Source organism: Aphidius gifuensis, linkage group LG2 (assembly GCF_014905175.1).
Source record: "Aphidius gifuensis isolate YNYX2018 linkage group LG2, ASM1490517v1, whole genome shotgun sequence".
Classification (NCBI taxonomy): Eukaryota; Metazoa; Arthropoda; class Insecta; order Hymenoptera; family Braconidae; genus Aphidius; species Aphidius gifuensis.
In genome coordinates, this window is record NC_057789.1 from 13,471,643 (window position 1) to 13,493,055 (window position 21,413).

General features: G+C 30.6%; 1 protein-coding gene across 1 annotated transcript in view; it reads right to left on the minus strand.

The window, feature by feature from the left end:
* Positions 1–11,192: 11,192 nt before the first annotated feature.
* Positions 11,193–21,413, minus strand: part of LOC122850403 (titin-like) — a 30,219-nt gene continuing 19,998 nt past the window's right edge. Inside the window, exons 8-13 of the mRNA XM_044149556.1 lie at positions 20,422–21,363; positions 18,092–18,655; positions 15,881–17,587; positions 15,097–15,201; positions 14,528–15,031; positions 11,193–14,033 (exon numbers count right to left, since the gene is read on the minus strand). Coding sequence (XP_044005491.1) covers positions 13,831–14,033; positions 14,528–15,031; positions 15,097–15,201; positions 15,881–17,587; positions 18,092–18,655; positions 20,422–21,363 — 4,025 coding nt within the window. The 3' untranslated portion in view covers positions 11,193–13,830. The remainder of the gene's footprint in view (positions 14,034–14,527; positions 15,032–15,096; positions 15,202–15,880; positions 17,588–18,091; positions 18,656–20,421; positions 21,364–21,413) is intronic.

Sequence of the window (21,413 nt, forward strand, 5' to 3'; positions counted from 1 at the left end):
AATATTATTTTAAATAAAACAAATAAACAATAATAATAGGTATATTAATCTTGTAAATGAAAAATACTTGCATATGCATGTATATTAGACCTGTCCAAACAAAAAGAATTTTTTTTTTGTACCCTCCTGAGGTCTAAATTTGTTCTTTATGATGACACAAAAAAAAAAATAAAAAAATTTTTTTTTTAGGATTTTTTTTGAGCCTGCTCATCGGGTTTTTGTATTTTCCATTTGATTAACACGCGCGCGTATGGCTGTATGTCTTTGACTTTGCATAACTCAGTCAGTTTTAATCCTAGTAAGTTGATATTAGTCTCATTTTGTAGCTTATGAAAATACCTTCAAATTGTCACTGTATATTTTTTTTGTACTGTTTTTTGTTTTTTCGTCTCAAAAAAATCTTGAAAATCATGATTTGCAATTTAACTGCTAAACATATTTTATTTAACATAAGAATGTTTTTCTCTATCGAGCTCAACAATTTTATGCTTTCGAATAATAATACTTATCCTACTAATAATAATAATAAAATACGTTTACAAGTTAAATTGCATATACCTGCAAAGTCATGATTTTTGAGGTTTTCTTGAAACAAAACTATTAACAGTACAAAAAAAATGTACAGTGACAATTTGAAGGTATTTTCATGAGCTAAAAAATGAGACTAATATCAACTCTCTAGGATTCAAACTGAGTGAGTTATGCAAAGTCAAAGATATACAGCCATACGCGCGCGTGCTAATCAAATGGGAAATACAAAAACCCGATGAGCAGGCTCAAAAAAAATCCTGAAAAAAAAATTTTTCTATTTTTTCTTTCGTGTCATCATAAAGAACAAATTTAGACCTCAGGAGGGCACATAAGGAAAATTTTTTTTTTTTTGGACAGGTCTAATGTATATATATGTACAATATGAACTTTACTTCGCCTCATAAATGCAAGTATAACTAATAAATACAAATAAAATACTTGTATATTAATATATACAACGGCGCATATGTATATAATAATAAATAAATTAAATATATAAAAACTCGCATTTGAATTCATCTATACTACAGAACGCCTGATGGTAACCCTGGTAGAAATATTTCTCCAACTTTTTCCAACTTTCTCAGCCTTTGTCCAACCTTCTCCACCTTTTTACGAAAATGACCCATGGTTGGAGAAAAGTTGGAAAAAAGTTGGAGTAAATTTTTGGTTGAAGAAAGGTTGGAAAAAAGTTGGAGAGAAGTCCGAAAAAAGTTGGAAAAAAGTTGGAGTAAATTTTTGGTTGGAGAAATTTGTCCGCCATTTCTCCAACCATGGGTCATTTTCGTAAAAAAGTGGAGAAATGGCGGAGAAAAGTTGGAAAAAAGTGAGAGAAAAGTCGGAAAAATATTTCTACCAGGGAACGGTTACCGACCGATTACCATGGCGCTGCAAGGCGCAATGTAGACTGACAAAAAATGGATTCCTGCCCAGATCCGTTACCGGATCTGACGTCTAAGCGCTAAACTCTATGTTTTTTCCTTTTACTCCATACCCAACCCGCGCCTAAAGATGTTTACACATCAAAAAACACAAAATAACTCACATTTTGTCCTCCTCATTCTAACATAAGGTATAGAAGGCCAAATTGAGGACTAGTATTCAAAATTTTAACTAGAGAACAATAGAAAGCAGTCCTATAAGGCCAAGTTGAGAACTCAAATTTCGTCTCGGGAGGGTACGTTTGAATTTTATTGGTCAGTTTTTTTCTATCTTTGAGCAATAAACTACGAGAAAATAAAAATAAATTCGATTTTTATTATTTCATGAAAACTATTATTTATAAAAAAAAAAGTTTTTCGTGAAGTTTTACCACACGTGATTTCTAAACTTTATACAAAGTATATATGACGATTTAATCAAAAGTTAGAGCTTTTTAAAAATTCACTAGAAAACTAGTCAAGCTATAAATTTCGATAAAATTGTCAAAGCTAGACAAAAAAAAAAATCAGTCAAAAGCAAGGAAGCAAAGCGATTACACATCAGAGTATTCACTTTGTCAAGAGTCTCAGTCTCAATTCACGTCAACAACATCAAAGGAGATGAAATTATCATTTTTTTGTTTTTTTTTTATTATACGATGAAATTTTGAGTTTACAAGATCCGATCATTTTGCCTATTGTGAGTTACATGCTCCCCAGCCTTATGGCTTTTCAACATTCAATAATGACGGTTTTAAGGCAATTTTAAGGGATTCTCGAAAATGGCCACCTCGGTAATTCTTGATGAAATTGTCGTAGAGTTTTCGTATATACCTCAAAAAATGCGTCTCGCAAATACCATATACTTTTCTAAAAAGATATTTTTCTAAGAATCATAGTTATCGAGAAAAAAAAAAAACCGTTTCTTTCGATTTTTATTTTTTTTCACTAAAAAAAATGAATAATTAAAAAGTAATTTTGTAAGTGGGTAAAAGGTATTGGAAAGACGCTTCTTGTAGGCCTAACATAACCTGCCTGGGATTATGCTATTGAGACGATATCGTGTAAAAAATTATAAATACGATAACTCTCGATAGGATCATCGTAGAGACTTCATCTTAGACTCAAAAACTCTGAAGCTGCGTTGAAAAATTATATCTCGAGGCGAAATAGTTTTTGAGAAAAACGAAAAAAAAAAATTTCTTGTTTCATTTTTCAATTTTTTTTGTTAATAGCAATTATGCCTAGAAAAATGATTCTTAAACGCTAGTTTTTAAAGACGCTTTTTTTAAGCCTGGAATGAAGTCTCTCCGATGATCTTATCGAGAGTTATCGTATTTATAATTTTTTCACTATACGATTTTCACACGATGTTACACGATATCTCTGGATAGCATCATCGTAGCAAGGTTATGTTCGGCTTCTAGGAAGCGTCTTTTCAATACCTTGCACCCACTCGCAAAATTTTTTTTAAATCAGATATACTTTTTAAAAAAAAAAAAATAAAAAATAAAAATCGAGAAAAACAAATTTTTTTTCTTTTCCTTAAAAACTATGATTCTAAGGAAGATAATATTATAGAAAAATATATGGTATTCGAAAGACGCATTATTTGAGCTATATACGAAAATACTACGACAATTCTATCGAGAATTATTAAGGTTCCCGTTGTTATTACATGGTTAGCGTAACAGTACTTAATCGATAACTCTCGATAAAATAATCCTAGCGACTTCAGGTAGGGCTCAAAAGATACGTCTTTCAAATACTCATTACCTGTTTATAAATTTATTTTTCTATAATTTATAGTTTTTGAGGAAGACTTATTTTTTTTCATTTTCCGATTTCGATGGATTTTACTTAGAAAAAAAAAAATTAATAACGAGTTGGATCTGTTACAGCGTGATAGAGTTTTAAATGACGCTGAATTTAAGCCTAATATGAAGTCTCCACGAGCATTTTATCGGAAGTTATTGAAAGTGCCGTATTAAAAAAAAAAAAACTGCACATTTTAAGAAGCCATTCTGAAGAGCCACTTTTATTAGCCTTTCTCAGTCGATTATTCAAGAAACTTTATAACCAGAAAAAAAAAACTTATAAACATATTTTTATTTGCAAAATCGCGTAACACGGCCACAATGGCCCTAGCCGGAGTATTGAAAATTTTCAATTTTCAATGAGTAACGCGGGCTATCAGCCCGAACTCACGTTACCAGATCTATTTTCCTTTTATAATTATTTCTGTACATTTATATTTTATTCAAAAAATTCTTTTCTTTTAATTGTTCGAGCATCGCAAATTTATCTCAAATAATTCGAATATCGAAACATTTGTTTTTTTTTTTCGAATTATTCGTGAGATTCAACTGTTACGAATATATGAATTTTTGGAATAGTTCAAATAATCACGAATAATCATATATTCGGAAACTTGAATAATTTGATTGAATTTTAAATCAAATAGTACTAACTGCATACGATTCCAGTACTATTCACATACATCTAATGTCAAAAAAAATAAATATTTTTTCCAGAACGAAAAAATGAATGAACAACTTTTTCTTGCATATTTTCTCGACACACAATATGAAATTATTCCAAATATTTCTATTGAAAAAGAAATTCCACGTGTTTGGGAAACTCTGACATACAGTCAGCACATATTTTTTTTTTTTAAATCAAAATTCAGATCCGATTTAAGTATAAAATTCGGATCCGTTTTAAGTATAAATTCGGATCCGATTTAAGTATCAATTCGGATCCGGTTTAAATATGAATTCGGATCCGGTTTAAGTATAAATTCGGATCTGGTTTGAGTATAAATTCGGATCCGTTTTAAGTATGAATTCGGATCCGGTTTAAGTATGAATTCGGATCTATGCTGGATATGCATTTTGCAATCCGATTTTTCTAAGGGGTCCTTATTACAACCGGATCCGTATTCCCTGATCTGATCCAGATCTCTACCGGCGTTACATTCGGATCCGAATCGGATCTGGTAAACCGGGTCCGAATCAGACCTTATATCAGGTGAACCTGATCCGAATCGGATCCGAATCGGACCAAAATTTCCACTCGGGTAAATGACAGTGTTGAACAGTTTTCTTTACTTAAAAACGGATGTTCTTATTCAATGCCTATGAGCAAAAATAAAACAACTGAGCCCCCCTCAAAATGCCTTACCCGGGATTTCAATAATAAGTACTATTTTTTTATAGTTCTTAAGGATACAAGAATACGTTTTCGTTGTTTTTTGAAAATTTTGATTATTTTAATTGTTATTAATAAATGAATTTTTTGCTAGTGTTAATTGAAAAAAATGATATCTATTGATCTGCTAGAAGGAAATAAATAATTTTTATACAGAATATTGAAAATAAACCGATCTTTTTAAAAAAAATAAAATAATAAATTTAAATAAAAAATTAGCAAAAGTTATTAATTATTTTTATAAACAAATGGAAATTCTACTACTTTCTCCCTCTTTTTTTACGTTTTTTCATTTACCTTTTTAATTCTCCATTTCATTACGCAACTTTTCACGTTAAAAAAACTCATTAACATTAATATTTAAAAAAGTTATCAATATTTTTCTAGTGCGTCGCGCGACAATTAGTAAGAAAAGTACTGCGCGGGTAGCCTTAACGGTGGCTCTCAATTTGCATAAAACTTCTTGATATACTGCTCAACAATATTGCTACTGACAAGCTACTCGATTTTAAAATTTCTTCGACTTTTTTTTCATTCGAAGTTAGACAAATTGAATTTTCCATCAGCACAATACAATAAATAAAAAAAGTTAAACAATATAAATAAATAAGTTTTTCAATATCACTATTGCCATCGCTAGCCTATAATAAAGCTACAGTCAAATTTTCAAGTCAATTTATTAATTTTTAAATAAGTTATCACGAGTTATATGTTTAAAAAAAAAGATTTTTTTAAAAAAAAAAATTTTGTTTTTATTTTTTATTGCATTAACCAATTATGATACAAAAAAATTTATTTGAATGAAAATGTATATTTTTTAGTTTCATATATCACTGTATTTTTTTTTTTTTTAATTGGATATAAATTTTTGAAAATTGCAAAAAACACGATATATAAGGGACGTTATAACTGATTGGCGAGCTAGGGTATTTTTTTTAAATGTATTTTGAATATAAAAAAAAAAATCTCAAGCAAAAAAAAAATAACTAAAAGGGTTAAAAAAATTATTAAAAATTAAATTGAATTGTAGAGCAATGCGAGGGCTGAGCGGCATGGAGATTACGGAGGGGCGCGGAAAAAATAGAGTAGTGGGAAGTTTTTATCTTTTTTCTCTCTATAGTTTTCCTCTTCTAATATAAACTCCAAGCTGACTGCCAAACTCCCCACCACTCTATTATTTTCGCGCCGCTCTGTTCTCCCCATACCGCTCAGCTCCCGCATTGCTCTATAATTCAAATTTTATAATTTAATTTTTAATAATTTTTTTAACCCTTTTAGCTATTTTTTTTTTGCTTGAGATTTTTTTTTTTATATTTAAAATACATCAAAAAAAAATACCCTAGCTCGCCAATCAGTTATAACGTCTCTTATATATCGTGTTTTTTGCAATTTTCAATAATTTATATCTCGATGGGGCTACAACTAATTTGCTTGAGAGTTTAAAATTAAGTTAATATAATAAAATTAAAAGTATTTAAACAAAAAATTATGTAATTATGAGGAGTCTGAATAATCGATTTTTTACCTGGCTTACCTGTGGACGGGCGACCAAAAAACTGCTTGAGGGTATGTGCAACGTGTTCTAGGTCCCAAGGACTACCTTTTGACAAGTTCTTTTCGTATACGGTTGAGTCTAGTTTTTTTGACATCAGCTTACCGTCTAATAAGGCCTTTTTTAAAAGGCCATTTTTTTAAGCCATTTTTCCGATGTACGAGGTTCAGATCGTCTTTTTTTCTAACTTTATTTCACCATGTTGCCATGGTATTTTTGGCGACCTGATATAACAGACGAACTTCCCGAGCCTGTTCATACTAATAAAAAAAATCATAATAACACGGACAGTAATATTTATATATGAATAATAAAAATTATCAGTATTTATATTTCAAATATTATTATTATAATTTTTATTGTTAATATAATTAATACCATCGAAATTATCGTTATTCATAATAATATTATTAATATATATTCATCAATTCATAGTTTGAATAATGATAACAATAATAATTTCAATAATATCAATGGTATCAATTATATAATAAAAAAAATATTATCAACTAATAATAATATCAGTAATATTAATATTATTGATATCGAGATAATATTGATTATCGTTCTAATGATATTAAAGGTTTATCAATGGTATAAATAATAATAATAATAACGATATAATATTGATAATATTATCAATATTATATTGATATCATTATTTATATTAACATTATTAATATTATTAATATCATCAATAATAATATTATTTCCATCATTAATTTATTGAATGTGAATACTATTGGAATTTTTTTTTTTTTTTTTTAAGATTGCAATTCCTTGGAAGTATTAGAAGTGGAAAACGATGGCCTTCCACCGGAGAGGTTTGGTGTTCAAGCTTTGATCAAAGTTTTTTCTTTTAGCAGTACACTCAATTCTATACAATTTCTTTTTATGAAATGAAAAATTTTAGCATAATTTATTTTTCGAAAAGCTTTTTTTCGAAAAGTATTGGAAAAAAAAATAAAAACCAGTATAGAATCTATAAACCGTGTCAAACAATTTTATCTTTTGACAAACTCGAGATAAGATGACTCTCTATTTCTGACAAAAATTAAACGTCATGGAAAGTTAAAAAAAAAAGTTTCTAAAAATGCGATAAAATGGTATCACATAAAGAAGATTTATGGACCTTAGAGTGCTTTCGGTGCCCCTTAATTGATACTTAGATGAACAGTAGTCAATGATAAAATGAGAAAAAAATGTTGAATAAAATTGTTTATTTATAATCTTTTGACATCAACAAATGTAATTTCTGAGACATTCAACTTATTTTTACTCATCAGATATAACTATTTTTGAAACTTTTTGCAAAATATAGCAATAGCTAATATGAAAAAAACGTGTTCGAAAAAATTGCAAAATAACAATAATTTTTGTTGTTATTAACATTTTTCGAGAGTTTTAGCTGAAGTGAGATGGTATTTTATGAATTTTCTTAAAATTTTTCCTATTGCCTACTCACTCTAGTGCACCAAGTAGTCGAACATAAAGTCCATCCGCAGCCACGCTGGTCTTACGCCGGACCACTCTATGCATTTGACTACTCAATTATAGGTTACCTGGACAGTAAGTAACCACACTAGAGAGAGAGAGAGCGAGTGATGTACAACGCCCTACCTATGCAGCGTAGCGACATCGTAAATCACCCTCGGGAGCATGCACCGAGCATCAGGAGCTTGGTTGTACTCATCAATGACATCAACTAGTTCCACCCGAGGACCCAGTCGACGTCATTGTCTAAGTCGGCTAACTCCACCAAGGAGTCATGCCAGCTTCACCAGTTACATCAACTAGCTCCTCCATAGGTGCATGTTGACTTCACCAAGTCACCTAAGAAGGAGTCAGCTAGCTTCATCGGAAGCCAACCACGGACTGTCACCAGGGTCACCAGTCTCTGTGTCATCAGCCAGATCTGAAAGCCGGCCGTGAGATGACAGCGATAACCAGTTTTATGGATTCTCTATCCCCGCTCCCGTTTGACCGACTCCATACGACCATCTGTGCGCACACCTGATGCGACTCTCCGGGATTCCCTGATGATCATCCGACGGACTTATTTCCTACGGACAGTCCTCCCACCGACATTCACCCCACGTGACACACACCCCACAGACAAACAATTTAAAAATAGAATAAATAAACCAGTAAATAAATAATCTATAATATAATTGATTCAACAAAATATAAAAACTTTAATAAACAGTACTGAAATTTTTATACAACAACTTTAAATACAAAACAATATAATTTTAATTTTAATATTCAAAGCAACAGCTCTTAATAAACAGTATTGAAATTTTTATATAACTTCAAATACAAAACAATATAATTTTAAATAATAATAATTTTAAAGTCATTTCGTCAATCTATAAAAAATAATTATAAAAAAATTAAAAATATATAACTATATAAATCTATAATTAAATAATCAAATATTCATCAAATATATATATTTATAATAGTTATATATTCACATTCAAAATTATGTACACACTTGTGTACACACATGTATACACTTATTACACAATTGATAATTATTATTAATTGTTGTTGATTATTATTAATAAATTTATATATTTTATTGTTACATTAATTACACGAAATCACAATAAAACATATCTGCAGTCCAATTCACAGGGCAAATTTTTTTCAATTTAGGCCTTTTTTTGCCTGTGTTGGCGCTTGTCAAATTTTTTTTATATAGATTCCACATATAAAAGCTCTACAAGCGCCGCCAGTGGAGTAAAAAAGCCCTAAATTGTAATGCCCTGTGAATTGGACTGACTATGACAATATAAATATATAGTGTCTGTGGGGAGAAAGTCGTCGTCGGCTAAGAGTCCGTAAATACTAAGTCAGGTAGGGTGATAGTCCGTCGGTACAATGTCAATGGGGAAACAGTCGTGGGAAAAAAGTCCGTAGGAATTACGTCTCGGTACCCTCTCCGGTGGGAGTGTCAAAGTAGGGCATACGAATCTGACGTAGCCAGGGTAGGCATCTGGATTATCCGCTCGTGGCAACAACACTGACATTCAGGCGAAAATAGATGTCACTACCGAGGCTACTCACAAACCGGCTTTTAAAACCCTAAATGACTGGAAATGTCCTGGGTAGAAAATAGTTAAAATAATAAATAAATAATTGAAAATCGTATAAAAATAAATCAAGTAAAAATGAATTGAATCGAGTGCGTGACGAATTTAAAGTCATCCATATCAACTATTTAATGAAACATAACTGTACCGCACCACGTATTCAAATATACCACGAAAATTTCACAAGGGTTGTAAGGCCTTGAGTTTGATACAGGGCTATCAAAGGATGTGGAGGATAGGTTGTAAATTGAAATAATAGGAATAACACTTTAAATAAATCCAAACACTGTGGCTTAAATTCTATTAATATATTCACTTTATTATTTCACTAAAATTATAATTAATTGTATTGTATATTGTTTATTAAGTTGACTCTAAAAAGTGTTGTCATGGGCAGACACTACTATTTTATATTGTAAGTATAAAGAAATCCCGTTGCGAATCAATATTAATTAGAGATGTAACGTAAACGAGTGTTGAAGAGCAACTGATTTCTCACTTTGTTGAAAATTGTTAAGTCCAAAAAATGGGTATGTACTTGGTTAAAAATTAGTTTTAATTGGTCAAAAATTAGTTCAAGAGAGGGTAAAAAACTATGTGTAGGTGGTGGGATTTTTAGACATAAAATTGGGCCTTGTGTGGTCCAAAGGGTGACATAAAAAATACCATGTGTAAACAAAAAATATAGATTTTACGACCGGAAAGTCCAAGACGTTTTCATGAGTTTAGTTTATTTTAAAAAGTTATAAATTTACTTTTTATTGTCGATTTTACGATCATTCTGTGTATCGAAAATACGTTAGTGCAGTTGTTTGACAGATGTGAGATTTTCTCTAATTCTTGACAAATAATGTTTTAAAAAACCAAAGAGAAACTTGAGTTTATGGTTTTATTTGTTACGTGATTTTTACTCAAAAAATCTATGCATTAGTTGACCATGTGTGGGAATATTCGAGTTTGTTAAAAAAGCTATTAAAAAGTACATAAATTAAATCGTTGTTTAAAGTATTTTAGAAAAAATATAAACCAAAGTTGTTAGTCACATGTTATTTGAAATTGTATGATCTTACGATCTAGCTATAAAAAACAGAGTAATGTTTAAAACTTATCAACTTATTGTATTCTGTTTGAAAAATAAGAAGAATTAAAATCTGGTCAGTCTGGGACCGACAGACATGTAGTTCGACCCGGAACAATAACAAACGGAGGTTTTTTATTTCACTTCAATTCATATGGACAAATTTTTATTAAAAAAGTGCCCTGTTTTTTTTTCTTTTTTTACGGAGGCTAGGAGCCATAAGGCTCAGCCGCAGTATTGAAATCATCGGAAAAAAAAAAAGAAATGTTATAACTTATAAAATAATTGTCCTAGAGAGTTCGTTCAAAGCTCAAAAGATGTGTCTCTGAGAACACTATCGCGCGTGATGAAAAACATTTCTCCATTAATTTTCTTTTTTAATAGAAAATTAATGAAAACTTAAAATTAGATGATTTTTTTCATCATTCGAAAAATTATGGAGTGAAAACTATTGAAGTTAGACTATCAATCATATCATGTTCTTTCTTCCAGAGATTCAGATGTATGAGAATTACGTCATAAACAATATTTTTGAGCAGGAATGGATGCATTAATGACGGTTTTAAAGCAATTTTAGGGGATTCTCAAAAACGGGAACCTCGATAACTCTTGATAGAATTGACGTAGAGTTTTCGTATATAGCTTAAAAAATGCGTCTTTCGAATACCATATATTTTTCTAGAAAATTATTTTTCTAGGAATCATAGTTTTCAAGAAAAAAAAAAAAAAGTTATTTTCGATTTTTAGTTTTTTTTTTTCACTAAAAAGTATAAATACTTAAAAGTAATTTTATAGGTGGGTGAAAGGTATTGAAAAAGTGCATCTAATGGGCCTAATATAACCTCTCTGTGATTATGTTTTTGGGACGATATCGTGTAAAAACCACATATTGCAAAAATTATAAATTCGATAACTCTCGATAAGATCATCGTAGAGACTTCATCTTAGACTAAGAAAAAGCGTTTCTAAAAACTCTAGAGCCGCATTGAAAAATTATCTCCCCAGGCAAAATAGTTTTTGAGGGAAAAAAAAAAAAAAAATTCTTGTTTTATTTTTTATTTTTTTTGCGTAAAACAATAATGCCTAGAAAAATGGTTTTTAAACGCGGCTTTAGAGTTTTTGAAGACGCTTTTTTTAAGCCTAATATGAAGTCTTTCCGATGATCCTATCGAGAGCTATCGAATTTATAGTTTTTTCACTATACGATTTTCACACGATATTACACGATATCTCTTGATAGGATTATCGTAGCAAGGTTATGTAAGGCTTCCAGGAAGTAACTTGGAAAAAAAAAATTAATAACGAGTTGGATCTGTTGGAGCGTGATAGAGTTTTGAATGACGCTGAATTTGAGCCTAATATGAAGTCTCCACGAGCATTTTATGAGAAGTTATTGAAAGTACCGTATTAAAAAAAAAAAAACGCCCATTTCAAGAAGAAATTCTGAAGAGCCATTTTCATGAACCTTTCTCCATAGATTTTTCTAGAAACTTTATTACCAGAAAAAAAAAACTTATAAACATAATTTTATTTAAAAAATTGCGTAACACGGCCACAATGGCCCTAGCCGGAGTATTGAAAATTTTCAAGTTTTAATGGGTAACGCGGGCCACCAGCCCCAACACACGTTACCATATCTTTTTTTTTGTTTATTTTTTTTTTCGTTGTTTTTTCTTTAAGGTATAACTTACCAAAATGGAAACTAACGGGAAGCATATGAAATTAATAATTTAGATAAATGAAATAATAATGCATCTTTTCGTCAATTCAGCTTCTATGTTATGAGACTTTTTTTTTAAAAATAATTATTCAAAGTTGACATAATTTAGAGAGGTTAAACATCGGTTCTTATGGGAGGAAGTGTTGGAAAATATCTACGAACTTGACAAAACAATACTTCTATTAACGACACCTTTCCTAAAAACTGATAGATAATAAAAGAAAAAATAAGGAATTTCTTGATACCAGGATGAAAGCGGCTTATAAGACTAAATCTCACGTAATTATTAAAAATCTAAGCTAAAAACACGCCTTTCAGCAATTTTATGAGAACGAGTATTGAGGCTCTGGCAACAGCGCATTGGAGCGGGTCAACTTAAACAGCAAATTTAGCATCCATGTTTAGCTTTTACACAGCTACATACAGTATACACGCACATACATTCATGACATAGATATTATAGTATGGTGTCTAGATCAGTGTTGCACAAAAAACTGACAAAAAAAGTACTATTGCCGGGGTCATTACGAAAAATTGTTCAAATTACAAGAATATGATTTATTATGCAATAACATAGACGAAATGATAGGATTCTCTAGTAAAAAGTATTATTTATAAGCCACAAACGACCGGTCCTAAAAATCCAAAAAAAAAAAAAAAAAAAAGCTGAATTTTACTCATAAACTATCGTCAATAAATACCTTAGTCAAAGTTGGGATTTTGTCCTAGCTTGAAAATGTGAGGTCCATCCAGCACAACCTCGATGGAACAACTACTCGAGCCCTTGGCAGGAATTTTGTGCAAATTATGTACAATTTATGTGCGGAATTAAAAATTTTTGTGCATGACAATATATTTTTTTTTATTAATGGCTCTTTTACCTTAAAGCCAAGATTGCAAAACTTTTTCGTTTATCAAGATAGCAAGAAAAATTGAAATCCATAAATTTTTGCATTTTATGTGCAATCTATGCTCTAAATTTCTCAAGGTAGATCAGCCATTGATAAAAAAAAAATATATTCATGCACAAAAATTTTATATTTCCGCACATAAATTGCACATAATTTGCACAAAATTCCTGCCAAGGTCCAGAGTGGTTGTGCCATCAAGGCTGCGCTAGCCTGAAAATGTCCATAGTAAATCGAATAATGCCCGAAAACGAAAAAAAATTCGAAATCGTTATTGGCACTCATACGGGGAAATTTACGGGAAATACGGGGACATTTACGGGTTTCACACACAATGTAATTAGTCCTACACATACAACGGTGGCTATATTTACCGTAAATTTTCTCGTAACCTGTATAAATGTCCCCGTAAATTCCCTCGTATTGAGTGCCAATAGCGTTACCGAAAAAAATTATCAGGATTATGTTTGGAAAAGAAATAGAATCCAGTTTAACAACACCAAGCAAAACCAAAAATAAACTGAAAGTTGATATTTAACAAAACGGTCGCGGATCTGAAATTGAAACCAAGCTAAACTTTACGAAACCAAAAACCAAACAAGACGGAACTCTCGAGTCTGTATTCTATAATCTAATTAATAGAACTATGGAAGTTGGATTTCAAGAGAAACAATTGTTTCAGGTTAATCACAATGTGTTTATTCACAATAACTCTAATAGATTGTCTCCAAATTCATTTTTTTTCCCTTTCAAAAAGCATTGAAGAGATATCGCTCCTTTTTTTTTTGCATATCCTTATCAGGTGTACGAAGCTTAACTAAATAGTTTTTTTGCATAATGCCAGATTCGAAAGAAGTATTCATCTTTTCGCAGCAGTCGAGCTCGAGCATATGAACTAATATCTGCGTCCATATTGTGATCTCGTAACCAGGAACTTGTATTGTCTGTACTGTAGCTCACTGATGCGGTCTCACAACGACCCATTTCACCAATAACGGGTTCAATTACAGTCAATTCTATAAATAAAAAAGTTCAGAAATCACATATCGTCGGAAAAAATTATTCACGAATATTGTATTTAATATGGTACAATATATCAGATGAGTATATGAGATTCATTTCGAAATAATTCGCCCCCTATACCCCTGCAAAAACGATTTCTTCGATTTTAAGAAAATGGAGAATTGCGGAGATAATCAGAATAAATAACAGAGGAGTGAAACAGAGAAATAATAAGTTATGTGGAGACATTCGGAGGAAATCAGAGTAATGTGGAGAATATAGGAAAAAAACGTAGAATTATCGGAGAAAAATGGAAAAATATCGGATAAAATTGGAGAAATATCGGAGAAAAATTTTCGCCAGGGTATAGAAAATTGTGTAACTAATTATTGTTCTTTTTTGTACTTTATGAAATGATGAAGCGGAATACTCTGTAAAATGACCTTGATTTTTTACTTAAGTTGTTGTTTTCTAAAATTTATTTATTGAAATTTGAAGATTTCTGTACCTGATGCTGGAATAATCCTAAAAGGCTCATCTGATTTAAGTGACTCGCTAAATCCAATCTCATTCCTCGCGTATATTCTTAGGAGATATTCGTGATTTTCTTGAAGTTCTCGAACAGTAAGTTTTTGAATGTCTGTGTTTACTCTACCAACTTCAATCCACATCGTTTTTTTCGAATCTCTTATAGCAATTTTGTACTCTTCGATAGCTGCTCCTCCATCTGACTCTGGTATACCCCATTCAATTATGACTGTATTGGCTGCAATTTGCCGAATTTCAAGAGGTGCAGTTGGTGCTGACGGAACTGTCGCATGGGTTTTTAGGGTTATTTTCTCAGAGAGACTTGGTATACTTAGCCCTATATAGTTTTCAGCGAATATTCTGAACTGGAACTCGCTTCCTTTTAAATTTTCTAGACAGTATTGGTGTTCTTTTACATCTAAAGTTACTACTTTTAACCATTTCGATGATTCGTCTGTTGACGATTTTTTTTCAATAATGTAACCTGCAACACAATACATTACAAATAATGGAAAAAAATCCAGAAATTAAAATTATTTGAATTCTTACCTAGTAGTTCTGAGTTTCCTGTGCTCGTTGGTGGTGACCAGTTTAATGTTACACTTCTGCTCGTTATGCTGCTCACCCAAAGATTCAAAGGACTGGATGGAGGTGCTAATTAAAATAAAACATATATAATTCAAATTAACAGTGCTTTGAAGTTTGTAAATGTGTTAATAAAGACAATCTCCTTTGTAAAACTGCCTAAGCATGTATAACTGTTTAGAGCTTCTAAATCTAGAATATAAATATATATATATTTTTGGGTAGAATATAAACTGCATTAGTTATCAAATTTATAGAAAAAGTGAATCAAATTAAATTTTATTTCATCCAAAATCTTGAAGCTATTATAGTTTCTATCTACACGGGACACAAGTTTCTTCATCCCACCCAGATCCTTAAATGCAGATAAAATTATTTCATCAAATTTAGGGATTACTCTAAGTAACCACGCTTATTTAAAAGTTGCCATCAAGCTTTGTAGCATATATCACTGAATAGAAAAATTTCTAGAACACAGAAGTTTTGTTATTGCAAAAAAACATCTTGGATTATGGATAAATTGTCTTGTATTTATACTATATTAAAAACTTCTTAATTAGAAAACGAAAAATTTTTTTGAATCATAAAAATATTGTTATGGTTTATAAGAATTACATATTTAGATTATCATCAATAAATCAGTGTGATTGATCATGATACTTTTATCACTAAAGCGAATGTACGTAAAAATTGAGTACTAGTAATGAAGAATTGATTTTTATCATGAGAAAATGTGCTTATAACTTACTGGTTTCATATCCTATAACAATTGGTGTCTCAGATATATATGACGCTCCAGTACCGACTGTGTTCCGAGCTGATATTCGAAATACGTATGAAGAGCCTATTTTTACGGACGTAACATCGATGTATGGTTTATCGTAAATAGTCGTTCCTAGTTGCTGCCATGTTTTTGCAGTAGTTTCTTTCATGTCTACAATATAGTCAATAATAGATAAACCACCATCTACTGATGGATGATTCCACTTTATTGTGAAAGATGTTGTTGTCATCCCCAATATTTCCAATGGTCCTGTAGGAGGTCCAGGCTTTTTGAAAATAGATTCAATTTTAACTTTTGATGATTGAAGTGGCTCTGAAAAACCTATCTCATTCATTGCCATTAGTCGGAATATGTATGAACTATCTTTTTCTAAATTCATAATACGATAAGTTACACTATTGTTATCAACCTCTCCAACTTTCATCCACGATTCTTCTGTAATTTTCAACATTTCAATGAGATATTTCACGATCGGATAGCCGTTATCATCAATCGGTGGTTTCCATTCAATTGTAACAGAATCGTCAGCAATATCTTTAACAAATAATGGTCCTTGAGGTATCTCAGGTTCACATCTAACGATAAGGTGAATGTTTGTGCTCGCATCACCGTATGGGTTTGTCAGTTTTAGTGTATAATTTTTTGAATCTTCCCTTCGCACGTTTTTAATGGTCAGTGTAGCAAGATCGTCGTCAACTGTAGTGAACATACGTTCTGAATCATTCAGAATTAGTCCATTACTACTCCATTTATCAATTGGTTTTGGTGACGCAGAAAATTTTACTGGCATCTCAATATTTTCACCTCTATTAACTGTAAATGCTTTCGCAGATTCAACGCAAATCTTTGGTGGAGATTGAAAGACTTCAATTTCGAGTTGTGTTGATGTTTTCACATTTGATATCACAGCTGTATACTCCATAACATCATCCACTGAACATTCTTTGATAATAAGTTTTCGAATAAAGTCGTTGTTGACTATTTCGTACTTATTGGATTCTTCAACTTTTATTCCATTTTTAAACCACTGGACCGGAACATCAGATTTTGATATCTCGATTACTAATGATGCGTCAGTGTCTAAAGGAACAAGTGTTATGTCAGGGAGCCGTTTAATAAATTCAACGTCAGGTCGTTCAACAATGAGGTTCGCTTCGGAAGTTTGGCATCCTACTTGGCATACATAAAGACCAGCATCATCGTGTTGAACATTGTATACTTTCAGTTTTTGACGTTTACCGTCGATAGACAGTCGAACGTGTTCTGAAAACTGGAGTTCTGTGCCATCCTTAAACCAATGAACTAAAGCATCACCTTTTGTTAATTCAATTTCGAACTTAGCTCTGTCACCAAATGCAGTTCTCACATCTTTCATTTTTGTTATAATTTTCGGTGGTAACTCAACCACAGTAACTTCAGCAGTGCACGATTGATCGAACAGCTTACACATATATTCACCTTCATCATGCACCGATATATTGGAGAGTACTAGTTTTCGCACAGGTCCTTGCTTTATATATTGTATTCTTTCATTTTTTAGATCCAGTAGTTCAGAATCTTTAAACCAAACTACATCAGCTACTTCAGAAGTAATCTCAACTTCGAGAATAGCAGCATCATTTTCTGTAACTTCGAAGTCTTGTAACGTTCTTAAGAACTCTGGCTTAACAGCTGCAAATAATAATAATAATAATAATAATAATAATAATAATAATAATAATAATAATAATAATAATAATAATAATAATAATAATAATAATAATAATAATAATAATAATAATAATAATAATAATAATAATAATAATAATAATAATAATAATAATAATAATAATAATAATAATAATAATAATAATAATAATAATAATAATACACATAATAATAATAATAATAATAATAATAATAATAATAATAATAATAATAATAATAATAATAATAATAATAATAATAATAATAATAATAATAATAATAATACACACACACACACACAATAATAATAATAATAATAATAATAATAATAATAATAATAATAATAATAATAATAATAATAATAATAATAATAATAATAATAATAATAATAATAATAATAATAATAATAATAATAATAATAATAATAATAATAATAATAATAATAATAATAATAATAATAATAATAATAATAATAATAATAATACTAACGCTTCACAGAGACACGGCAACTTGTACTTTGATTTTTAACTGTGCATTTGTAGAGGCCTTCATCCAGAATACTTGTTTTTTTTATTATTAACTTGTGCTGGTGATTGTCTTGAACGATCTCGTGATGATCCATTCCACTTATCACAGCTTCATTATGCCACCAAATTGTGGAAACAGTGTGTGACGTTTCACACATCAGTTCTAGAGTCTTGAATTCTTGTATAGACAATTCATCGGGGAGGTTTTTGATAAATACTGGACAGGCAACATCAACTGTAATTTTCGCTCCATGAGAAGCTATGCCAACAGAATTGCGAGCATTACATTCGTATTTTCCTGAATTCGTTTCAGAATCAGCATTTATTATTGTGAGAATAATATTTTCGCCATCATAAATCTCTTTGATGTTCAAAGACTTTTCCAATGGCTCGTTATTTCTGAACCATGTGATCTCGGGTTTAGGATTGCCTTCAACTTTTGCAATGAGTTTAAATGTGCTATTCTCAGGAACAACCAATTCATCAAAGCGCTTGGTAAAAAATGGTGGTTCGAAAGATCCGTTTTCTGATCGAAAAACAAAGCAAGATCGATTAGTTTTGTGTTCATACTAATATTATTGTTATTAAGATCCGAGAACCATTGACTATTTTTCTTGGTTTTCCTCGACCAATTTTTGAAGACCGGACTTTTAAATTTTAGCCACGGGCCCGTATCAACGGTTTTCCTGAACTTGAAAAAGTCATTTACTAGTTATATGATAGAAGGAATAAACTGCTTTAGTTATTTCGATTGTGTTTTATATTAACATAAAATTGAAGAGGCATTCAAAAAACCTAGTAAAAATGTTAGTAGGATTCGGGAATATGGATCTAACTGCAATTGTCCACCAAAAAATAGTATTGCCGCAAAAGTTTTCTTTTCATTGCAAATCATTTCAGCACGGCAATGTATTTTTGTACCATTGCTAATAAACTGAATAATCTCATGATATCATCTTTTCAACTTTTAATATATTAATTTTACTAACCAATAATTAATCCTAAAAAAAGTTTCAATTTTTTTTGTTCTAAAAAGGAATTATTCTTGGACTTTTGATGAAAATTCATAAAGTGTTGATGACTCAAATCTATTGACAGAGACTTGAAAGACAGCTCAGACCCAACAATTTAATCTTGGGTCAACTTCACAATTCATTATGAGTAAAAAATTTCAATTAAGAGCTAATCAAGAAAGCTAGATTATGTAAAATAGACCAGTTGATAGAAGCCTCATTATCATGCTTAATGATTCATCGTTTAAAAGCAGCTACAGCACGAACAAAATTAGAAATCATAATTAAGCTTGATATAAATTGAGTTTTGATTTTTCTCTTCTATTAAATAATACTAGGAATATTTTAATTGTAACTGATTGTTTTGCTCGGATATAATTTCATTTTTTCGAATCTTCAAAGAATCGTCTTTTTTATGAATAATTTAAGGACTAGAAAAGATATTCGAAAAGTAATTTTAATCGGGCGGAGAAAGACAGTTCGAAAAAATTGAAAAAAAAACTGCTTCGTTTTTCTTTTAATGATTATAACCTAGCAACCTCACCTCAGAAATGTAAATTATTCGAGTAATCATGGATAAAAATATTAATTGTTTAATTTTTTTTTTGAATAAAAAGAGAAGAATAATTATTTTTTTTTTTTTCCAAACAAAAAATAATGTTGAAAAATATTTATATAGCTTCAAAAATTCTTCCTGGAATATACAAGCTCTAGAGCTCTGGCACTAAACAGGAGATTTGTCAAAAATTACTTAATTTTACTCTTCATTATACAAAAATATATCTAATATAAAAACGAACAATTATAAAAATTAGGAACATAGCCTTGGTTCTAAAGATTTGAAAAAAAAATTTCGAGATCACAAAAAATTCTGTGAGGTAATTTGAAAAAAAAGTGAAATGACTTATAAAAAACAAAACGAAAAAAAAAATAAACCATTGAAATTTTTAAATAAGAAACTTGGAAAATAAGGAATGACTCCAACGGAAATCAAACCCGAGTATTTTGCTTTCTGGGCAACTGCCATGAACACTAGGCAACAGAGGTCTCTTACTTTTTCCGAACTACAATCGATTTTTAAATGCCTTTAGTTTTAAACTTAAAAGGGACTATTTATCTTAATTAGGTCAAGAGTTATCACATTTATCTGTTTTACGTAACAGAATTCAATACTATTGGGAAATTTACGATTCACCTTGGTAATATCAAAAATACTGTTGTCTTTTGCTGGAATAATATAGCTATTCTTGATTTTGGGCGAGTAATATAAAATTCTTACCTTGAACGTCAACAGCAGCTTCTGTAGTGACAGTACCTAAATTGTTTGACGCAGTACATGAATATACTCCTTTATCTGACACTTTAGTGTCAACAAGTGTCAGTGAATTAACATCACCATTTTGCGTAGGTAAAAATCCTTCTAATGGTTTTCCATTTTTTAGCCATGTGATGTTCGGCATAGGCGTTCCAATAATATGTGTTGACAACACGATAGTTTTACCTTCATGAATTATGAATGATTTCAAAGGTTCTAGAATCTCAGGGGCTCCAGAGTCACACGTCTTTACTTTTAGAAATGTATCAATTGATGCTTCACCTTCTCGATTCTTAGCTTTTATTTTATAAGAACCCGCCTGATTTTCTTGTACACTTTGAATTTTCATAATACTGCAGAAATTGTACATATAATTTTTTGTAGTGATAGTTATATTACTATCATTATCAATTTTTGTATCATTATGATACCAGGATATTTCTGGTTTTGGTACTGCAATTAATTCGCACTTCAAAGTAACGTCTGAATTTTCGATCACACATTGAGTTTTTGGTTTTTGGCAAAATATTGGTGGTACTCCTTCAAAAATTTCAGCAAATGAAGATTCATGTGAATGACTATTTCTTGAATGGTCCAAACGTAGCCCTTCAACAGTTAGTTCAGTTGTAGTGGAAGCGAAACCTGCAGCGTTTTTCGCTACACAAGTATATATTCCGGTATCTCCGGAAAAAACTTTTTTAATAAAAAGAGTCGCTAAATTGTCTTCGTTGTAGAATATCTGAAAATCTGATGATGGTTTTATAACAGCAGATTGTTTAAACCAAGTAATTTGAGGTCTAGGAACACCTTCGACTTGAGTCTCGAATTGAGCATTACATCCATACAGAGTGTGTTGAGGTCTTAGTTTTTCGAGGAAACGGGGTGCTAAAGATGTCTCAGTCGCTTCTGTTTTCCAATGCAAATAATGGTTAAAAGATCAATAAATATAAACCCAA